The sequence below is a fragment of the Lolium perenne genome, chromosome 5 (assembly GCF_019359855.2).
Source record: "Lolium perenne isolate Kyuss_39 chromosome 5, Kyuss_2.0, whole genome shotgun sequence".
Lineage (NCBI taxonomy): Eukaryota > Viridiplantae > Streptophyta > Magnoliopsida > Poales > Poaceae > Lolium > Lolium perenne.
The window spans coordinates 219312357-219332054 of record NC_067248.2 but is presented as its reverse complement, the minus strand read 5'-3'; the positions used below and the strand labels follow the sequence as shown (position 1 = coordinate 219332054).

General features: G+C 49.0%; 2 protein-coding genes across 2 annotated transcripts; one reads left to right on the top strand and one right to left on the bottom strand.

Moving 5' to 3' along the window:
- The first annotated feature begins 1002 nt into the window (after positions 1–1002).
- Positions 1003–5310, top strand: LOC127301967 (phosphatidylinositol 4-kinase gamma 5). The gene is made up of 2 exons (XM_051332279.1): positions 1003–1243; positions 2742–5310. The coding sequence occupies exon 2, from the start codon at positions 2930–2932 to the stop codon at positions 4883–4885; it is 1956 nt and encodes a 651-aa protein (XP_051188239.1). The 5' UTR covers positions 1003–1243; positions 2742–2929; the 3' UTR covers positions 4886–5310.
- Positions 5311–11236: 5926 nt separating this feature from the next.
- Positions 11237–12738, bottom strand: LOC127298234 (uncharacterized). The gene is made up of 4 exons (XM_051328146.2): positions 12561–12738; positions 12319–12433; positions 11800–11849; positions 11237–11683 (listed from the first exon to the last, which is right to left on the bottom strand). Exons 1-4 carry the CDS (start codon positions 12636–12638, stop codon positions 11495–11497), a joined length of 432 nt encoding a protein of 143 aa, XP_051184106.1. The 5' UTR covers positions 12639–12738; the 3' UTR covers positions 11237–11494.
- Between the last annotated feature and the right edge of the window lie 6960 nt (positions 12739–19698).

The following is a 19698-nucleotide window of genomic DNA, read 5'->3' as shown; positions in this document are numbered from 1 at the left end:
CTCGTCATCCAAACATTTGCCCACAATTTTCATTTTTGTGTCAAATATTTTTTACATACAACAATGGTAATGATGCATCGATGATATGTATATGCTACATGCTTACTACAGAAGTAACATTGCCATAACTAAGACATACTTTAGTACAACTTGTACGACATTCAACGGAGAGAGACTACCGGCCTCACTAAAGTAGTCACGTGTGATGATCGGACTTATTCCAACTTGGGTAAACTATTTTTGTTGTTGTTGAGGAAAACATGTAAACTTTTGGTTTTTGGATCTTATGTTTTCTTTATTAGACTGTTGAGAATAATCAACATTTACTAAAGAAAAAGTGATCAATGATAGTATGAGAGTAGAAGAAGGATAATTGAGTAGCAGTACTTTGTTTCCCCTGTAGCTACCATGTTCATCTTTCTATACCTAGATGGTTTCCCACTGTAGCAGATCGGAACTCGTAGTGGTACGTCATGTCTATTTTTTTTTTGAAAATCTTTTTGTTTACTATGAAAGGTTTCCATTTTGTTCATTGGGTAGATTCCATGGTTGTCCTATTATCTATCTATGTTCGGTGTGTACTTGTAAAATTTATGTGACATTTCAGTTTTCTTTAACAAAACTGGAGATCCCATGGGGATTCTTTTTCTCTAAAAAAAAGCATGAGAGTATGGGCCTCTGGACCTCGTGGCCTAGTGTTACGGACCATATTAGAAGGATTTTACGAGAAAACTACAAAAAAAAAACCAAGTTGGTCACTCAAGGCAACGCATTCTCCCAACAAGCTTGTAAAGACAGAAACATCACACACCCCATATCACCTTGAATGATCCAAAGCAGCGACGCAGTACAACAATGTGCAAGTGGCAACTTTTTGTCGTGATCGCAGGAGGCAAGGCCCTCACGACCACCATTCAAGAAAATAATTACATTCCGTAGGGGCCAAATCGCGAAACTGGTTGGCTATAAGAATGCCCGAAGGGGGTCAGCTTAACCACGGTGTATTAGATTAACCCGTCCCTCTGGTCTACATCGAGTTAAGCCCCAGTGAACACAAGGGCGACGAGGAGGAGGAAAAAATAACCCCGGAAAAGGACAAACGAATCGCGCCACCGCGGGGAGGCGTACGGCGCGGCCGCCCGCCATCGGATCCGCGCCGGCGACTTGGCCGGCCGCCGAAGGAGAAGGTGGTGGTGTCGCTCCGTCCATTTCCCGCCCTCGAGCGCCCAGATCCGTCCCGCCGGTGAGTCCTACTCCCCTCGGCTCGTGCTGGGATAGTGGGATGGATGCTGTAGTCGACGGGGACTCGAGATAGCTCAGAAAACCTGGAGTCCCGTGTGCTGCTGCGACGGGAATGCGCATCGGCGAGAGATTTCGCCTTGGTTTGTTCTCGTGTTCGGTTTAGCGCGCGATTCTGAGCCGCCATCTCGGGATTTTAGGCTCTCAGCTGTGAAGGGTTTGGGAATGCTTGTGATGCCTGCGTGGTGGTGTGTTCTCTGTTACTTTTTTTTGCGTTTTCTTCAGTCGAAATGCGTTGGATTTGGGGGGTTTGGTAATTCACGGGGAACACGCAGGATCCATGGGCTCTTCGTATTTTTAAGCTGTTTACTCACGAATTTATTGTGTCAATTTAGTACGACTATGTGGGATGCGCCACTGCGAGGTTTTTAATCCGAGGTCCTGCTTTGTCGTTTCTCCTAGTATTGTCAGTCCGATTTGAACAATTTGATACAGGCAGCGAAGAGGGATTTGTTTCATGTTTCATTTTAGCCGATTTTTTTTATCTGTGTACGGCCAATTATTTTGCTGTGTGTGTTTTAGTCAGGATATTTGTCATTTCAGTGATTGGACTGTCAAGTTCTAGATCTGCCTATGGCTCTAGTGAACAACCACAGATCGATCTCAGTTTAGGAACTTGCTCTCTAGCACTGCCTACCAATTTGCGATTATCTCTCTGTGATCCTTATGTTAATTTTTTATTAGATCAGGCCAAAGCGATATGAACACGGTAATTTTTTTCATAAGAAGTCATGATGATTAAGCTTGTTTTTCGGTACGAGAAGCTGTTTACATTTTGATTGTTCTATTCTACTAGTCAAGAGTCCTTCTATTTGTTACTGCCAGGGATATGTTGTATGCATGCTTATGTCTGAATGCTAGTTATTTTTATCGAATGATGCTGCCGTCTGAAAGAAGTTCAGATCTATAGCCTACTGTCACCCTGGGACGAAATTATTTAAATTGTCTGGGGTTTATCATATTGACCAAGTTATTGGCCAATTTAATCTGTTCTAGTGAAGATGTGAAATCTAGATGTAAGGCTTGAAGAATTGTTCAGTCTATTTAAACTGTAATTTCCTTATCAACTTCCTTGGTGTATTAAGTCTGTGTTACGAATTTTACAAGTCCATGCTATCAGGTGTCTCTTGCTTTGGCACAAAGACTAGATAAAAAAATAGAAATATTGAAATGAGCAAACAGGAAGATCCAAAGGGTCTGTTTTGTGGCAGAACTTGATGTTCTATTTTGTGATGTGCTAGACTATTTAAGTCGGAAGTTAATGTAAATTCATTCCGTTACCATGTAATCTTTCCTTTTGTTTAACTTATGTATTCTTGTCTTCTGGATATCTGTCCCTCATGCTTCCTAAATTTATTGTGCTTTAGCATTTAAATTTATGTCCTGAAATCTGATCTTGTGCAATGCTCATGGTATTCATGGTTCACTGTTTTCTTTTGCAGTGTATCTACCACCGAATTGTGAGATAGGGTGCTTCTAGTTTATGCAGAGGTTGTGAAAACATCATCAATGGCCTACTATTGATTGGCTGGCAGAGATCAGTTTGGAGTCTTCTTTCTTCCTCTTTGCTTCTCTGTTGGACTACAGGAGAGGTGGAAGCATAAAGGCAGACAGGCCGCTCAGCCATTCTATGTCCAGGGACTTGGACTGTCCTGTTCAGACACAGATGGCTGTTGCAGTCCTGGATCGGAGCTTCAGTAGTGAATATCCTGCAAGTAGCAGAACTGAGGGGAGATCATTGAGCTGGAAGAGAGTTTTTGTTCAAACTGATAATGGTTCTGTCCTGGGCATTGAACTGGAGAGGGGAGAAAATGCGCACACCGTGAAAAAAAAGCTGCAGATAGCCCTGAATGTTTCCACAGAGGAGAGCTCATTAACCTTTGGTGATCTTGTTCTGAACAATGATCTGAGCAATATTCGCAATGACTCACCGTTGCTCCTCACAAGGAATCAGATGCATAGGAGCAGCTCAACACCTTGCCTCTCTCCTACTGGAAAAGATGTGCAACAGCCAGACCGTAGTGGACCCATTGCTATCCTTGGGTGTTCAAGCCCTTCCTCTCAGATGAAACAGCTTGCTAAGGATGTTGTGAAAGCCATAAAGAATGGTGTTGACCCAGTAGCTGTTAACAGCGGGATGGGTGGTGCCTACTACTTCAAGAACATGTGGGGGGAACATGTAGCAATTGTCAAGCCAACAGATGAGGAGCCATTTGCTCCAAATAATCCCAAAGGCTTTGTAGGGAGAGCCCTTGGACAGCCAGGCCTCAAAAGATCTGTACGAGTTGGTGAGACAGGGTTCAGAGAGGTAGCTGCTTACCTCCTTGACCACGACAACTTTGCAAATGTTCCTCCGACCATGCTGGTCAAGATCACACACGATGTGTTCAATGTGAATGATACTGTCGGCAGCAAGAACAAGATGTTCCACAACAAATCACAGGCTGTGAGCAAGATTGCATCATTGCAGCAGTACATCCCTCATGATTTTGATGCCAGTGACCATGGGACGTCAAGCTTCCCTGTATCTGCAGTGCACAGAATTGGCATCCTTGACATCAGGATCTTCAACACAGACAGGCATTCAGGCAATCTTCTGGTCAGGAAAGTAGGTCCTGGGTCTGACAATTTTGGAGTGCAGACTGAACTCATTCCTATTGACCATGGTCTTTGTCTTCCAGAATGTCTAGAGGACCCTTACTTTGAATGGATCCACTGGCCACAGGCATCAATCCCTTTCTCTGAGGAGGAGCTTGAATACATTGCAGATTTGGATCCTGCAAGAGATGCAGAAATGCTTCGCATGGAGCTGCCTATGATCCGCAAGGCATGCCTGAGGGTGCTAGTGCTATCAACAATATTTCTCAAGGAAGGTGCAGCATTTGGCCTCTGTTTGTCCGAGATAGGGGAGATGATGAGCAGACAGTTCACTGGGAAGGAAGAAGAGCCAAGTGAGCTGGAGCTTCTCTGCATGGAGGCAAGGAAGTGGGTCGAGGACAGGGAGCTCTTTCTTCCAGAAGCCGGAGTCGAAGACGACGATGATGACTTCACCCAGTTCTCTCTCGATGGCGAGGATGACTCAGATGCATTTGAATCATCACCATTCAGCAAGTTTGGGCCCATAAAAGCAGGCCACAGGAATCCACTGTCGAAGCTAGACGAGTGCGATGAGGAAGATGATGATGCCAAGGAGGCTATCAAGGATGACGCTGACCCCTCCAACGGTATGTTTCCTAAGCTGGTCCCTTCCGTTTCGAAGTTGTCTGCGTCGCTGAAGGGGACTGGTTTCTTCGGGAAAGCCAAAGGCTACCACGGTGGCATTCCGAAGAGCAAGCTGGGTGCTAAAACTAACTATAGTGGAGAAGGTAGTATGAGTATGCTGCATCAGTCTGGTAGCAGGAGCGCGAACGAGATGCTCCCTCCCAGCGCCAGTTTTGTGAAGCTGTCGGACATGGGCTCCGAGGAGTGGAGCGCGTTCCTCGACAAGTTCCAGGAGCTCCTCCCGGGCGCCTTCCAGGCACGGAAGCACGCGGCTGGTGCTGGCCCGCGCCCGATGCAGAGGCTGGGCACTTCCTGCCAGTTTTGAAAGCTAGTAGAAGAGAAGCTATATACCAAAAAAAAAGGTAATGTAGACCAAGCTGTGATGCTGTTTTCTTCGCGGCAGCCGCTGCTCTCTACCCTGCCTGTAGGTGTTTGGACTTCGGAGAAGAAGATAGCGAAATAAGAACCGTCCCTTGACATATGATGTTGCAGGAGAGTGTGTTGTGTTTGTGCATAGTTGGTTTTTGACATATCAGACGGTTTGTTCTTTCATTTGTATATATACGACCGAGCACCTCGCTGACGCCGGGCTCCATCTCGTGTTGAGGGAACCTGCTAGTGGCGGCGAGTGTTGCTGGCGCCGCCGGTGTTTCGGCTTTGCCCCTGTACCATTTCCGAGACTCTTTACCATAATAGTATGCACTTTGGTGTTGCTACTTGCTATATGCACATAAATATCATCTTTATACATGTGCGTGTGCGAAAACTCTGAAGTACGCCCGAGCTAGTGCGCTCCTTTTATCCATTGCACATCGAACCATCCGTCGCTCTAACTGACGTCATATCCTCCATTGTATAAGTTCATGTAATTCAATGGGCCAATACAGAGTATGGAGAAGCCAACCACCTCAGTCATTTGCATCGTAGCCCAAGCAAACCCAAAAGGCTACAGTGCGACGCTGTAACAAGATGAGGTGGACACGGTTTGGTTGCTCGATGATGTACGAGCCTCCTGACATATCTTCTCACACTCGCCAGTTGGTAAATTCAACAGGTTAAACCGTTTTCCTATCATAAGAAGGTCACCTTCAATGCGTTTGCGTCGACTGAAATGGTTAAAATCGACATTTTTTTAGTTTTGCATTCTTTCAACATAAACATAATTTACACAATAAATAAAGGAAAATAAAAAATATAATACTAAAAGGCGCATGTACCGCTTGCTACCCTAGCCTACTCCTCATCGTTGTCGTCGTCGAGCACGACGAATTCCTGCATCTGTCACGACTAGTTGGCAACCGGCGGAACATACGCCGGTGCCGCCGGTGGTGGAGGTGGAGCATCCCACGGGTTGAACACCGGTGGTGGAGGGGCGAAAGAGAAGCCGCCGGCTGCCGTGTTAAATGAGGAGGCGGGCGCGCAACATGCCCTAGGGGCCGCTCAAACGAGAAGTCCCGGTCGTCGAGGAAGCCCGCCTTCCTCCTTGGATCCTCCTCGGTTTTTGTTACCCCGCGAGAATTATCAATACCAATCAATTTTTGGCTATATTTGCATTAAACTCTAGTTTTTGGACAAATAGATAATCTGTGATGTATTTTACAGAAAACTTGGTGCGGCGTGGTGACTTGGTGCGGAGGAGTTTCCGAAAGGTCACAAGGTTTTGTCTTTTTTTTGTGGTTTGCATCAAAAAATGAGAAAGGTGCTAGGACTATGATTTGAGGTCGCGGCCGGCTGGTCTTCGACGGAAGAATCTTACGGTTGCGTTGCATAGGCTGTACAGATAATTTAATAACATGCTAGAATATTTTGAATTTTAAATTTTGTTTGAGTAATCTCGAACGAAAAGTTCCTGAGATTTTCAAGTTTTCGTGGTAACCGTATTTTTCGGTGTCCCCCAGTAAAAAACTATCACCAAGGATTTAAAAACCTTGGGCGCCACATCCACCACAATGAGAAAGATAGTTTCAAAAAAAATTGGCAAACGAAATTAAATTATTTGCTTGGCTTGCAATTCGATATAGTTTGGACGGCCGACCGCTTGGTGAAACATGGATGGCCTAATTGTGGCCTTTAATAGAGCTAAAAACAGTTTTGGATAATGTCGGGCGCTAAAAACTTGATTGAAATCATGCTGGCAGAGTATGCCAGTTGTGTTATGCTTTTTTTAAAAAAAAAAAATTCTTGGAAACATGGGCAAATTTTTTAATGAGACAAAATAAAATTTGCCCTTGTTTTCCAAAAAAAAAGTATCCTAATCGTTTTGCTGTGGACCACCAAACTAATTAGTTGCAACATATCAGATGATACAACACCAAGTAATGCTGCTGCAAGGGAACACATACAGTTTGGCCGGAGATCACATACATCGATGAACTTCCCATGCATGATTAGGCCAATTATGCAATCGCTGTCTAGGTCCCTTAACAATGTATTTTTTCTCTAAATCCAGTAGTGGTATATGCAAACTTCAATTTATTTAGAGCACTTGATAAGTTTTATCAGCGAGTTGGTATCATGGTATGTATTCTGCTCACTGCTAGACAATCTTTTTTCTTGAATTTAAAGGCACAAGAGTACAAAGATTTACATTTTTTTTCCTGCTACCACTTACCGTTGTTGGACGAAGCACTGTACACCATGGCACATGATGGGCTGCCTCTTAAATCAAATAAATCTCCTAAATCTAATCACATGCCCCTCACTCTAAACCGCGGACCATGATGTGCCAAATATAATATTCAAGTAACCGGTACAGGTCGGACTGCCTCAAACACGTACTACCAGCCAGCCATATTTACTAAATTAGTATAGAATTCGTAGACAGATACCGGTAATGCAGTCTTTACTCCATTTCCAACAATAGAAATACAGGCTCATTAATTGCTCCTGCATTCACCCTGGCCACACAAGTCGATCAGTGATTACGAGAGCAACCCAGCTCGGGCGTACATCTCTTGACCCGTTGTTTTCTGCCCGTCCGCGACGTATGCGCCTGTGGGGAAGTTGGACTGGACCCAGTGTCGACATCCTGTGCTGTTTTCTGCAGCACCTGAAGCGACATTTATTTTCGAGATCGCCTGAAGCGACATTTTGAAGCCCTTGTTTTCCCGTCAAGTTAGGTGGCCGGTCCGCGTCACACGCCAGAGACCGTCAGTGCACGTAGCTTTCCATCATCTGGACCGTGAAGCGCTTGATAAAAACTAGACCGATCAGGTCTGTCACGCAGACCGGAAAATTCAAGCGAATATGGTCATGTCTGCAGAATGCGACGTCCATTCCATCGCTTGGTCCAGGTGACTACGGAGTCTACAGCAAGAACAGCAACAGGTGTCTCGCTCTCAACATCTGTTGCTGAGAGCATCCCCACTCGTCTCCCCGACGAGCCCCCGAGCGACGTTTTTCTCATCCGGACGACGAATTTTGGCCCAGTCGCGCCCCCGATTCCTCGTTTTTCTTCGGATTTGGGCCAAAATACATCCGGCGAGCCCACGCCATCCCTGGTCCCCCGAGGCGCGCTCGGGGACTCCGGACGAAGCGAAAGCGCGCCAAACGCCGAGATTTCTCTCCCGCGCTTTCGCTTCGGCTTCCGCGCGAGAGATGGACCCGGCCGGTCAGCGACATACGCATCGTCTTCCGCGCGGAGTAAAGGCTGGCGCCGGTCAGCTCGCCGCGGACGCGTAGCATCCACGCGGCAATAAATCGCCGGCTCCTGGCTCGCCTAAATACCCCGCTCGCCGCAACGCGTCACACCACTCTTCCTCTTCCTCTTCCTCTTCCTCGACCTCGACGAGATCCATGGCCTACAACGACGGAGACGGCGCCGCCAGCAACGGCTTCCCTCGCCGGTCCCTCCACACGTGGGAGGGGCACCTCCTCCACCAGGCGGGGTACCCCTGCCCGCCGGACACGAGGCCTCCCGGCGGCGGGTGGCAGCTAAGTGCGGGCGGCGTGCCAATCCCGCTGCCGCCCCAGGGACGCTACCTCGAAGCCGCCATCGAGGAGGTCCGACTAACATTGTCGGACCAGGACCGCGTCGAGCTGCGCTACCACCCCGACAACCTGGCGGCGTTGAACAACTTCTTCCTTCGCCGATGGGAGCAGGAGCTGGCCGCCTACGACGGCCCGCCGCCTCCGCCTCCGCGCAACAACGCCGCCGGACGCAAGCGGTGGTGGAGCGTCCCTGGCCGGACGCTCGAGGCCGTCCTCGAGCACATCGAGGGCGGCAACTTCCCCATTTTGACGATGCCCCCACTGTCGAGGGCATCGGCCAGCCGCCGCAGGGGAAGCTGGCAGCCACGGCGCATGGCTGCCAGTTCCTCGTCGTTCGGTTCGGCGGCGAGGTCGATCTCCAGGTCGACACCATCCTCCTGGGCGCCGGTGAAAAAGGAGCCATCTTCCCCGCCGAGCAACCGCGCGCGCGGTGGTGGGATCGTCATCCGCGAGCCATCGACGGCACAAGGACGGCGACGCCCCAAGCGCGAACCCGACACCTCCGGCGAGCGGAAGCGCAAGCCTGCGAAGGTGAAGGTGGAGGAGGCCGAAAGCGCCGAGGACGCCGCCATCCTCGAGGCCGTCAAGGCGAGGTCCCTCCAGGACCTCGTCCCCGCCGAGAACTCCATGCCACTCGACCAGGCCTGGTCGAGGGAGCAGTGAGAGAAGGAGGAGGCGGAGCGGCAGGCGAGGTTCCTCGAGTACGTCGCTCGCTACCGCCGGCCTGCGACTCCTCCATCCGGCGTCGCCGTCCCCGTCATCGACCTCGAAGCCTCCGACGACGACTGGTACAAGCCATCGATGTCCCCTCCTCGCACCAGTGGTCGGTGGGAAGACGCCGGTCAGGGCAGCAGCCAGGCCGCGCCGCCACAGTTTGACGACGACGGCTCCGACGATGATGGCGGCGACTACACGGTGTTCTACCGCCATTTCGGCATGTAGAGCGCCGTGTTTTAAAATTTAGAGTTGTATTCCCCTAGGCGAATTCGAAATATAGTCGAATTCGGCCTCTATGTATGAACTCTCTATATAGTAAATATCATTAAAGTTAGTCCAAATTCAATCGTTTTTTGCCGTATTTCGTCAAGTTTACGTTTTTCAGAATTAAACCAACGGCTACGCATGGGGTCGCGGCTGGAAAACTGGCCCTCCCACGCCATAATTTCATCCAATCTGAACAAAATTATCCCCGGATTTCGGCGTGGGAAGGCTAAACGAGTGGGGGATGATCTGACTGCCCCCGGATGACTGCTGCGACGGGGCAGTCTCGGTCTAGGTCTAGCCCTCTATTATTGTTGGTCGCGTCAGGCAGGCAGGCTTATCACGGCGCGGCGGCAGCATGGGCGTGGAAGTGCGGACGGAGAAGTTGGCGTGGTCCGGTTCGCCACGGCTGCCATTGGCCTGGCGCGTTGCAGGCAGGTGTATTTGTCTGAGACTCTGACTCTCTGAGCCCCAGATCGGAAGTAACGAACTTGTGATTGGTGAAGAGAGTGCACCGGGTAAACGCTGTCTCAGTCTGCCAGTCCTTGGGGCACCTCCATGTGTTGCACAGAGCATCACTTCCACGGATTTTTGTGCAATTTTCACCACTTAGTCATATAATCAGCTAGTTATCCATACCGACAGCAAAACATCGTATACCTCCATATGTCAATGCTCCAATTAATATACAAAAAAAAAATCGGAAACTAAAAAAACATACGTATTCATTTATCTAGAAACTACGATTTTCTTGTGGGTGCACACTAGAATGTGATGGACGGGTATTTTACGTATGGTCGCCTAAAAAAGTCCATTTGTTTCACACATCAATGCTACTGACGCACTAAACAAACCATAGGAAAATGACCATCCCTCCAAAAAAAAAGAGAGATATTTTCTTGGTTCTTTACGTGGTTAATGAACCAATTTCTTAACATTGATTTTCCATTCAAAAGTTTGGACAAATACTTTTGGATAGTCAATTATCAACTTCTTACTACGTGATTTTCAAGAGACTAAAGAATCTATAAAGATCGTAATTACTGTATGCGTGATCATTTTCTGATGATTTGTATAGGAGGTTACTAGTATTTTTTAAATGTTAATAGGAAAAACATAGATTGTGGATGGATTTTTTTTAAATTACATTAATTGGAGCAGTGACATCGCGCACCAATAGGACTAAATCTTTGATTAGACGACCGAGTGGTGGAAATTGCAGTAAATTAGAGCACCACTTGGCGGAAATTGTAAAAGATCTGCCCAAGTGGTGGTTTGCGCAACACATGGAGTGAACGTGGCATAAGGTGGAATTTCCTCTCACAGACGTGGGTAATAACGGGTGCTGCAAGGGGCTGTCGGCAAAACCGGCCTTTCCCCAATCCATATTTTTCTCCGAGCAACCTGGAAAGACTAGGAGCATTTGCTTGCGACCCTGAAGTTCTGCACTGCGACATGCGGATGCTGATTGCTGAAACCTGAAGTGCTACCACGAGGCTAATGCATCCCTTGTTGTCCTCTGCAACTTCAGAAATGCTGCTGACAGAATACAGATGCTGCATCTTCAATCCAAGCACACGGTGCAACCGAGTGCGGCGTTTGTCCCGTGCATGGAACAAACTCCATGAAGGTAAATGAAGCTTGTCAGCACAGATCTCAAAGCATAAAACTAGGTGAATCAGATGGCTCAAACATGCGCGGGATGTCAACAAAAAGCATTTCTCCGGTGTAACCAAAATTGCCCATCCGACCCACCTCAGTCTGTTCCACCGAGGGTCAGGAGATGGGTTTCTACATCCGTCTCAGAGTGTTCTTCTCCCTACCCAGCTGGCTAAGCTAACCATGTGCTAGCTCTACACCTAATGTAAACTGAGAAGAAACAAGCTAGGCTACATGTATCTATGATACTAGCAAGAGGGGTTACGCAGCAATTCAGCATCGCTCAAAATGCCCAGCTAGCCAGCTAGGGCTTTTTCTCCGCGAGCTCATCCAACGGGGCGTCGTTGTTGATGGGTCGCCGGCTGTGGGGATCCGCGTATACGGAGTAGTCCCTCCTCAGCATCTCGGCCGCCACGGTGGCCGCGTCGTCGTGGTCGCTTGCTCCCTGCTGAAACAGGGGATGGGTTGCTGATCCCTTGCTGCTCCGTTTACCCTGAAAATGAACTGCGAACATCAGTACATGGTAGGAACTCAGATGGTCAGCCGTAAGCAACTGTGATGTGGCCATGTGCCGTGCAAATGCCTTAAAGAAATGTAAGATGTACTTGCCTTGTGATGTACAAGTTGAGCGGAAGTATGATCTGCTTCTTGATTTGCTCCTGCAAGATCAGAATTATCAAGTGTCAGTCCATCATTCAGGGTGCAGTAATTTGCTATCAGAAGAGGCAGTACAGTTAATTTCAGTACACTACACTACCCTAAGTACTCCATACTGATTACATGTTCATGCCCGGGAGATTAATTGGAAGACACCAGGTAAAGAACACTAGCCTGCCTATCTACATGGACGACCATTAGTAGTACTGCACTTTTACTTCAGACGAAGAAACTACCACCACAGCTACTGTACTACTCTAGCTAGCAGTAATCAGCGGCAAGAAGCAAGAAGAAGCATTTGCCTTTGGATTTGTCAGTTATGGTAGGATGGGTGAGTTCTGGCGGTGTAGTAATCTGAATGGAACGGCACTTGGCCGGCAAACTTGCCGCCGCTCCTTGGCCCGCCGGTTAGCCCGACAACGGCGACCTCTACGGTTTTCACGCCTCCGTTGGCATGGGCAGGGTTTGCACCTGTGTTCTTGGCTCCCGCCGGATCCTCCTTCCTCGCGTCTCCATGTCCTGGAGCCGCCATTGCTTTTCGTCCTCTCAAGTTCCATTTCCGGCCCGCAATGTCTCTCAACCTCTCCTGCATTTTCACGCGAAGCAGACATCAGTACTACTTCACTGATAGTAGCAGTGTAGCACCACCTACAGCGTGGTAGTACTAGACAGTAGGCGGTGAAGAATAAGGTGTGGGCAAAATTTGCACTAACCTTGTTTGCTTCCGCGGTGGAGGCAGACAGTGAGAGCAGAAGCAGCAGAAGAATAACGCTACTCCCTGCAAACCTCATGATCTCGCCACACCGATGCTTCCACCCTTCAGTTGCACAACTTGGCAGCAAGGAGCTGCCTGCAAATTCTGAACCGGACGATGGATCGAACAAAATGGAAAGGAGAGGTTTAGGTGACAGTGCAGGGGTTTTATAAGGAGCCAGACAGTTCAGAAACCGCGCAGCTAGCGATGCTAGTCAAAGATAGCCACACCATATTCAAACCTAGCACCGTCTGACACGGCCAATATCAAACTGCCAGCCCCCCCCGGACGTGCGCTTTCCCGTTCTCCTTTCTTAATCCGCGCACTGTCGCCCGCCCGCCGATGCCGCCGTGGTCCTGGCTTTAGATTAGATTGGCAGTAACAGTGAAACCGTATTACGGAGTCGATCCATGCGGGCAGACAGGCGCAACCTGACGCTCGCTCGCATTGAGGCTTCTGCTGCCTGCGTGCCTCGGCGCGGCGGACGCGGATGGAAGGTCGGTGTTCTTGTCCCTGGGAATGCGCCGCCGTGCGCGCCACGGCGAGGCGTGTTCCTGCGGCAGCGCTGTGCTCGGATCGAAGAGAGACATTGCGTGCGTTCGTGCGTGGGGGGTACGGCTGATAAAACAATCCGGTGGGAGATCCTGCTTCCGATGATGTCTTTTGGCGCTTGTTGGGAGATCGCTAGCTGGGGTTTGGGATTCCTTCAGGTCAAACATCTGTTTTTGAGTTACTAGGCACCAAAACGTGCATTTCACCGTTGGTCGAGTAATACCATTCAGCAGTTTCAGGGGTAAGCAAACTATTTCGAACATTGGTGCCCACAATGTACGCTAGTTTCTGAGCATTGCAAACAAATTGGTCCTTTGCCATGTCTAGAGCATCTCCATGGCGGCCCCCAAATAGACGCCGGTAGTGCCTACAGGGGATGCAGGCACCTGGTCCCTCTATTTGGGGAGGAGCTGCCCACACCGGGAACTCCTATAATTTTTTATGGGTCCAGGAGATTTCAAACAAAAGATGGCGAATTTCATTTGAATTTAGTTATGTGTTACAATATTGAAATCCAGCCTACTCGCCGTTGGTCGGGACGTCCAACAGACCAGACTCGTCGTCGGTCAGAACGAGCGGCAAGCCAAACTCGTCGTCGTTCTTCCCCTTGGAAGTCTGCTCCCGCACCTCCCCCCCTCTTCCCTTGCTTCGCGCATCTAGAAGATGACAGTGTTGGTCTCCTCTGTCGCCGTACACTCCCGTGAGATCTGGACGATGCACTGGAAGATGGTGACGTTGGTCTCCTTGAGGACTTGAGCTCGGATCATCCGGACCCGCGCCGCGTTGAAGGAGGTGAGCATCGCCACATGCTCCGGGCACCCACGAACTTCTCCTCGGTGGCCCACTATGCCTCCTCCTCCGCGACCTCGCTCTCCGCATTTGCTATGTACGCCTTGTTCCACTCGGCGAACTCAGAGTCGTTGGAAAACCCCGAGTTGTACATAGCGAAATCCACCTTCTCTGGTGGCGGGTGACATAGGCATCCCCAATGGGCTTGCCGAAGATGGTACCCAGGGTTTACTGAAGGCCCACGACTCAAAGAATAAGAAGAATCGAGGAAAGCTAGAGTTGTATTAGGAAATAGTATTTGTAATCTTGCGGGATGAGTTGGAAACCCTCCCGGACTTTGTAACTTGTGTATTACGAATCCCTCGGCTCCGCCTCCTATATAAGGGGGAGTCGAGGGACAAAGAACGCATCGATTCATTGTCTCACGAACCCCTAGTTTTCATATCGTCGAGCACTTTTCGGCTGAAACCTTCGAGATCTACTTGCCCTCTACTTCCGACTAAAACCCTAGTCTACAACTTGTAGGCATTGATAAGTTGATCCCTTGTCAGCGGGGATGTAGGCTTGGGCTGCGGCGTTGTCGGTGTGCGACCATTGCAACCAATCATGTAGTACGCGGTGGCGATCTGACATGGCATTGCAATGAGGGTGGAGGCGAGTGTGTTGGAGGTGAGTGATACGTCTCCAACGTATCTATAATTTCTGATGTTCCATGCTTGTTTTATGACAATACCTACATGTTTTGTTCACACTTTATGATGATTTTATGCGTTTTCCGGAACTAACCTATTGACGAGATGCCGACGTGCCAGTTCCTGTTTTCTGCTATTTTTGGTTTCAGAAATCCTACAAGGAAATATTCTCGGAATCGGACGAAATCAACGCCCAACATCTTATTTTTCCCGGAAGCTTCCAGAGAGTCAGAGAGGGACCAGAGGGGAGCCCTGGGGGGCCCCACACGTGGTGGCGGCGCGGCCCAGGGGGGGCGCGCCCCCCTAGTGTGAGGAGGCCCCGTGGCCCCTCTGACTCCGCCTCTTCGCCTATTTAAGCCTCCCTGACCTAAAACATCGACACGGATTGACGAAACTCCAGAAAACCTTCCAGAGCCGCCGCCATCGCGAAACTCCAATTCGGGGGACAGAAGTCTCTGTTCCGGCACCCTGCCGGGACGGGGAATTGCCCCCGGAAACCATCTCCACCGCCATCTTCACCGCCATCGCTGTCTCCATGATGAGGAGGGAGTAATTCTCCCCTGGGGCTGAGGGCTCTACTGTAGCTATGTGGTTCATCTCTCTCTTTGTGATCTAGTTGAATATCATCTATGTGCTACTCTAGTGATGTTATTAAAGTAGTCTATTCCTCCTCCATGATGTAATGTTGACAGTGTGTGCATCATGTAGTACTTGACATAGGCATCCCCAATGGGCCTGCCGAAGATAGTACCCGGGGTTTACTGAAGGCCCACGACTCGAAGAATAAGAAGAATCGAAAGCCCAAGTTGATATTAAGGAAAGCTAGAGTTGTATTAGGAGATAATGTTTGTAATCTTCCGGGGTGAGTTGGAAACCCTCCCGGACTCTGTAACTTATACAATACGAATCCCTCGGCTCCACCTCCTATATAAGGGGGAGTCGAGGGACAAAGAAAGCATCGAATCATTGTCTCACAAACCCTAATTTTCACATCGTCGAGTACTTTTCGGCTGAAACCTTCGAGATCTACTTGCCCTCTACTTCTAACTAAACCCTAGTCTACAACCCATAGGCATTGACAAGTTAATCCCTTGTCAATTGGCGCCGTCTGTGGGAATTAGAGGCGTCAAGGATCTGATCTCGATGGCACGTTCAAGATCGTCGACTTCATCAACATCAAGCAACGCGATGGATCGAGGTAAACATATCGCAACTGGTCCTGTCGATTTTGTTCCTCACCCGCCCTCCCGTTTGGATGCATATGCGTATCTGGAGGAGCCTATGGAGATGACGTTCGAAAGGTTCCACTTTCGCGTCGAGAAAGAGGGAGCGTATCGTCTCGAAATTCCGATCTCGTCGGGATTATCGGCAGTCGACTCCGATTTTTCGAACTCAACATCGTCAATCGAGTCAGGCGAAGAGGAGACTTCATCGCCACGCTTCATCAGCACCAGGGCAAGCGAAAAGCTCGCCAAGATCTTCAGCGACATGTCCTTCGAGTCATCCGCGGACTCCTATATAAGCGATGATTCAAGCAGTGTCGACAGCTTCAACTTCATCGACAAATCCACCATAGTGGGCAAGGTCTTCACCAATCTTTATGATGGTGTCACCAAACCCAGCAGAGATCTGAATACAAAATATCATCAGATTTACGCCATCGGAGAGCCAAGCCGAGATCAGGAGGAAACGTCTGAGGCTTTCGGTGATTTGGGAAATCCATACGTTGATCCCTCTGATTTGCGACGAGGTCTAGGCAGCAAATATGTTGGGCCTACACCACGCGTTAGGGTTCAACTCCCACAAGCAGCATGGGATAGAGCCGCAAGAGCTATGGATGGCTCAGAACCAATGGCCACAATAGCCACGCCCGAAGAATTGCAAGCATATCAATATAGGCTCGCGCGAGCTGCAAGGGAATTGGAAAAACAGACAACTGCTCTGAACAGAAGAAGGGAGACATCCTCTGCATCAAGCAGGCGAAGGGCAGAGCTGAGTCGACAATCTGGAACTTCGGGAGATAGCCACAGGGAAGCTCGGAATAGAGCAAGATCAAGGTTGCAAAACATACCTGAAGGAGAAAGAGAGCACTTGGTTCAAAACCTCGACATGTCTTTTATGTCGATAGACACGAGAGGGAATATTATCCCCAAGACACCAGAAGCTGGGTATATGGTGACACAGGCCTTTATCCTTGCATCCAGGCCGCCTCCAGGAGATCCAAGGGAGGCAATGTACAACATGGCAATGGCAGGAGTCGGAGCCATGGGAACGGCGTTCACATCAACACCTCCCGAAGAAACAGCAAGGCAAAATAGTCCACGACCTGCGGCATCAGTAGCAGCTCCCGAAGGAACAAGTGGAGCAAGAGACACAGCAGCGCAAGCAAGGGTGGACAGAGCACGGCAAAGTAGAAGGGAACATCGGCATTCCCCAGAACTAAACGACGAGGATATGTGCGGTTTGCCATGCTTCACGAGGAGAGTCCGAAAAACTCGAGTCCCTTCGGGATTTAAATTGCCTGATAACTTCAAAATTTCGACGGCCTGCAAGATCCAGAGGATTGGCTAGTTGATTACCTCGAGACGGTGAAGCTCACAGGAGGAACCAGAGCAACAGCTATGCAAAGCATCCAAGTGCATTTAAGTGGAGCTGCGCGATCTTGGATAAAGAAGCTTCCTCCAGGATCTATCGACAGCTGGGATAGTTTCGAGGACGTGTTCATCAAGAATTTCCGGTCCACCTGCAAAAAACCTGCATCGCTAGAGGAATTGAAGGCGTGTCGACAAAAGCCAGACGAATCAATGAGAAAATACATCCAAAGGTGGAATATCATTAAAAACTCGGCAGAGAATATATCTAACGAGAGAGCGATAGATGCGTTTGTCGCAGGAATAAGGCGAGGAGATTTTGTCGAGGATTTGGGGAGAACCAATCCAAAGACAGTATCCGCATTAATGGAGATAGCAAACAGATGGGCAGATGGAGAAGATGCCGTTCACAACAAACGGCATAGGTCACCAGAAGAGGACCGCGGCCGAAATTATCAAAATAGGCGATGATTTCCTCGACAGTACTCGGGTTATGATGCCCCTGGACAAATTTCGGCTGGCTTCCGAGCAAGCGCTGGAGGAAAAAATAGAGATGATTACCAGAGGAGCAACGAGCAGCGAGGCGACAATAGAGATGACTCTCGAAACAACAGGCAAAATACCGGGTCAAGGTTTCAGAGGCCTTTCGTGTCTCCCGAGGAGATGATGAACGGGCCGTGTCAGATGCATTTTTATCTCGACAATAACGGAAAAAGATAAAAAAGATAGTCAGGACACTTGCAAAAGGATTGCCGAAATTTCCAAGCAATGTTAAAGTGGGCAGGGCATGCCAATGCCCAGGCAGCACACAGAAATCCTCAAGGACCCATGAGTGAGATTCACTTGCCACCTCCTCCCGCGATTACGGACGAAAATCGACATCAGCTTAGAATAGCGGCAGCACCTGCACCACCGCCTTATGTTGATCCCAACTCTAACGGAGCGGTCTCGATGATTCAGAAAGGCAGGCCATCCAATAGAGCTCAGAAATTAATCTCGCGGCAGGTGTTCATGGCAGAGAAGATGCCTCCACCAATGGTTGAGTACCTTAAGTGGTCAGGGCAAGATATTGGTTTCACAATAGCGGATCATCCACAACAAGTTCCTTGACCAGGACAGTCAGCACTCATCCTACCAGCAGTAATCGCAGGATTCGATGTATCTCGAGTGTTCATAGATGGCGGCAGCAGTTTAAACCTTATGTATGCAGATACATTAAGGAAGATGAATATATCTCTAGCAAACCTGAAACCAACCGATACGCGATTTCACAGTATTACACCGGAGAAGCCGAGTTATCCGCTGGGGAAGATTAATCTCGACGTTCAGTTTGGGACCCGAGAAAACTACAGAATAGAGAGGCTGGAGTTCGAAGTTGTGGATTTCCCATCACAGTACCACGCTTTGTTGGGACGACCAGCATATGCTAGGTTTATGGCGGTACCACATTATACCTACCTGTTGTGGAGGATGCCTGGACCTAAGGGACCAATCACAGTCAAAGGAAGCTTTGCGCTAGCCGATAAATGTGATAAGGATTTTCATCGACTGTCAGAAACCTTCGGGATGCAAGCAGAGTACATGGCGTCAAGGCTCACGACTGACTATGATGTGTTGCCAGATGTAGGAAGGCCCAACAAAGAATCAGCTTTTAACACCGAGAAAAATTCTAAGGAGGTGCAGATTCACCCGACAGACCTGAAAAAGACGACGTCCATTGCGACAGACATGGACCTCGCATAGGAAAGCGCGCTCGTCGAGTTCCTCCGTGAGCACTGGAAAATCTTCGCATGGTGTCCAGCTGACATGCCGAGTACCCAGGGAACTTGCCGAGCACCACCTAAACTTGGATCCATTAGCGAGACCAATAAAACAACCTTTGCGGCATTTTTCGGAGCCAAACCGCAAAGCTATGCTGTCAGAAATCGATCGACTGAGAGAAGCTGGTTTTATCAAGGAGCTGCATACCAGATCGCCAGGAGGATACGAGTACATGCTCGTTGCTGTCGACAAATTCACCAAGTGGATAGAAGCAAAGCCGATAAATTCACCAGATGCAGCGTCAGCAATAAAATTCATGAAGGGCATCGTTTTTTGATTTGGAGTACCTCAGAGCATCGTCACGGATAATGGTAGTAACTTCACGTCCAAGGAATTCAAGGCATACTGCGCAGAAGTAGGCATCAAATTGCACTTTGCGTCAGTTGGGCACCCGCAAACCAATGGTCAAGTCGAGAAAGCCAATGGTATCATCTGCAATGGTATTAAAAGGCGCCTGCTAGGACCGCTTGAAAAGGCTCGGCATACTTGGCCAGAAGAATTGCCAAGTGTTTTGTGGAGTATTCGAACAACACCAAATACGGCGACACAAGAAACTTCGTTCTTCCTCGTCCATGGAGCTGAGGTAGTACTACCGATTGAAATAGAGCATGACTCCCCAAGAGTCACAGAGTATGACGAAGAAACTTCAAGA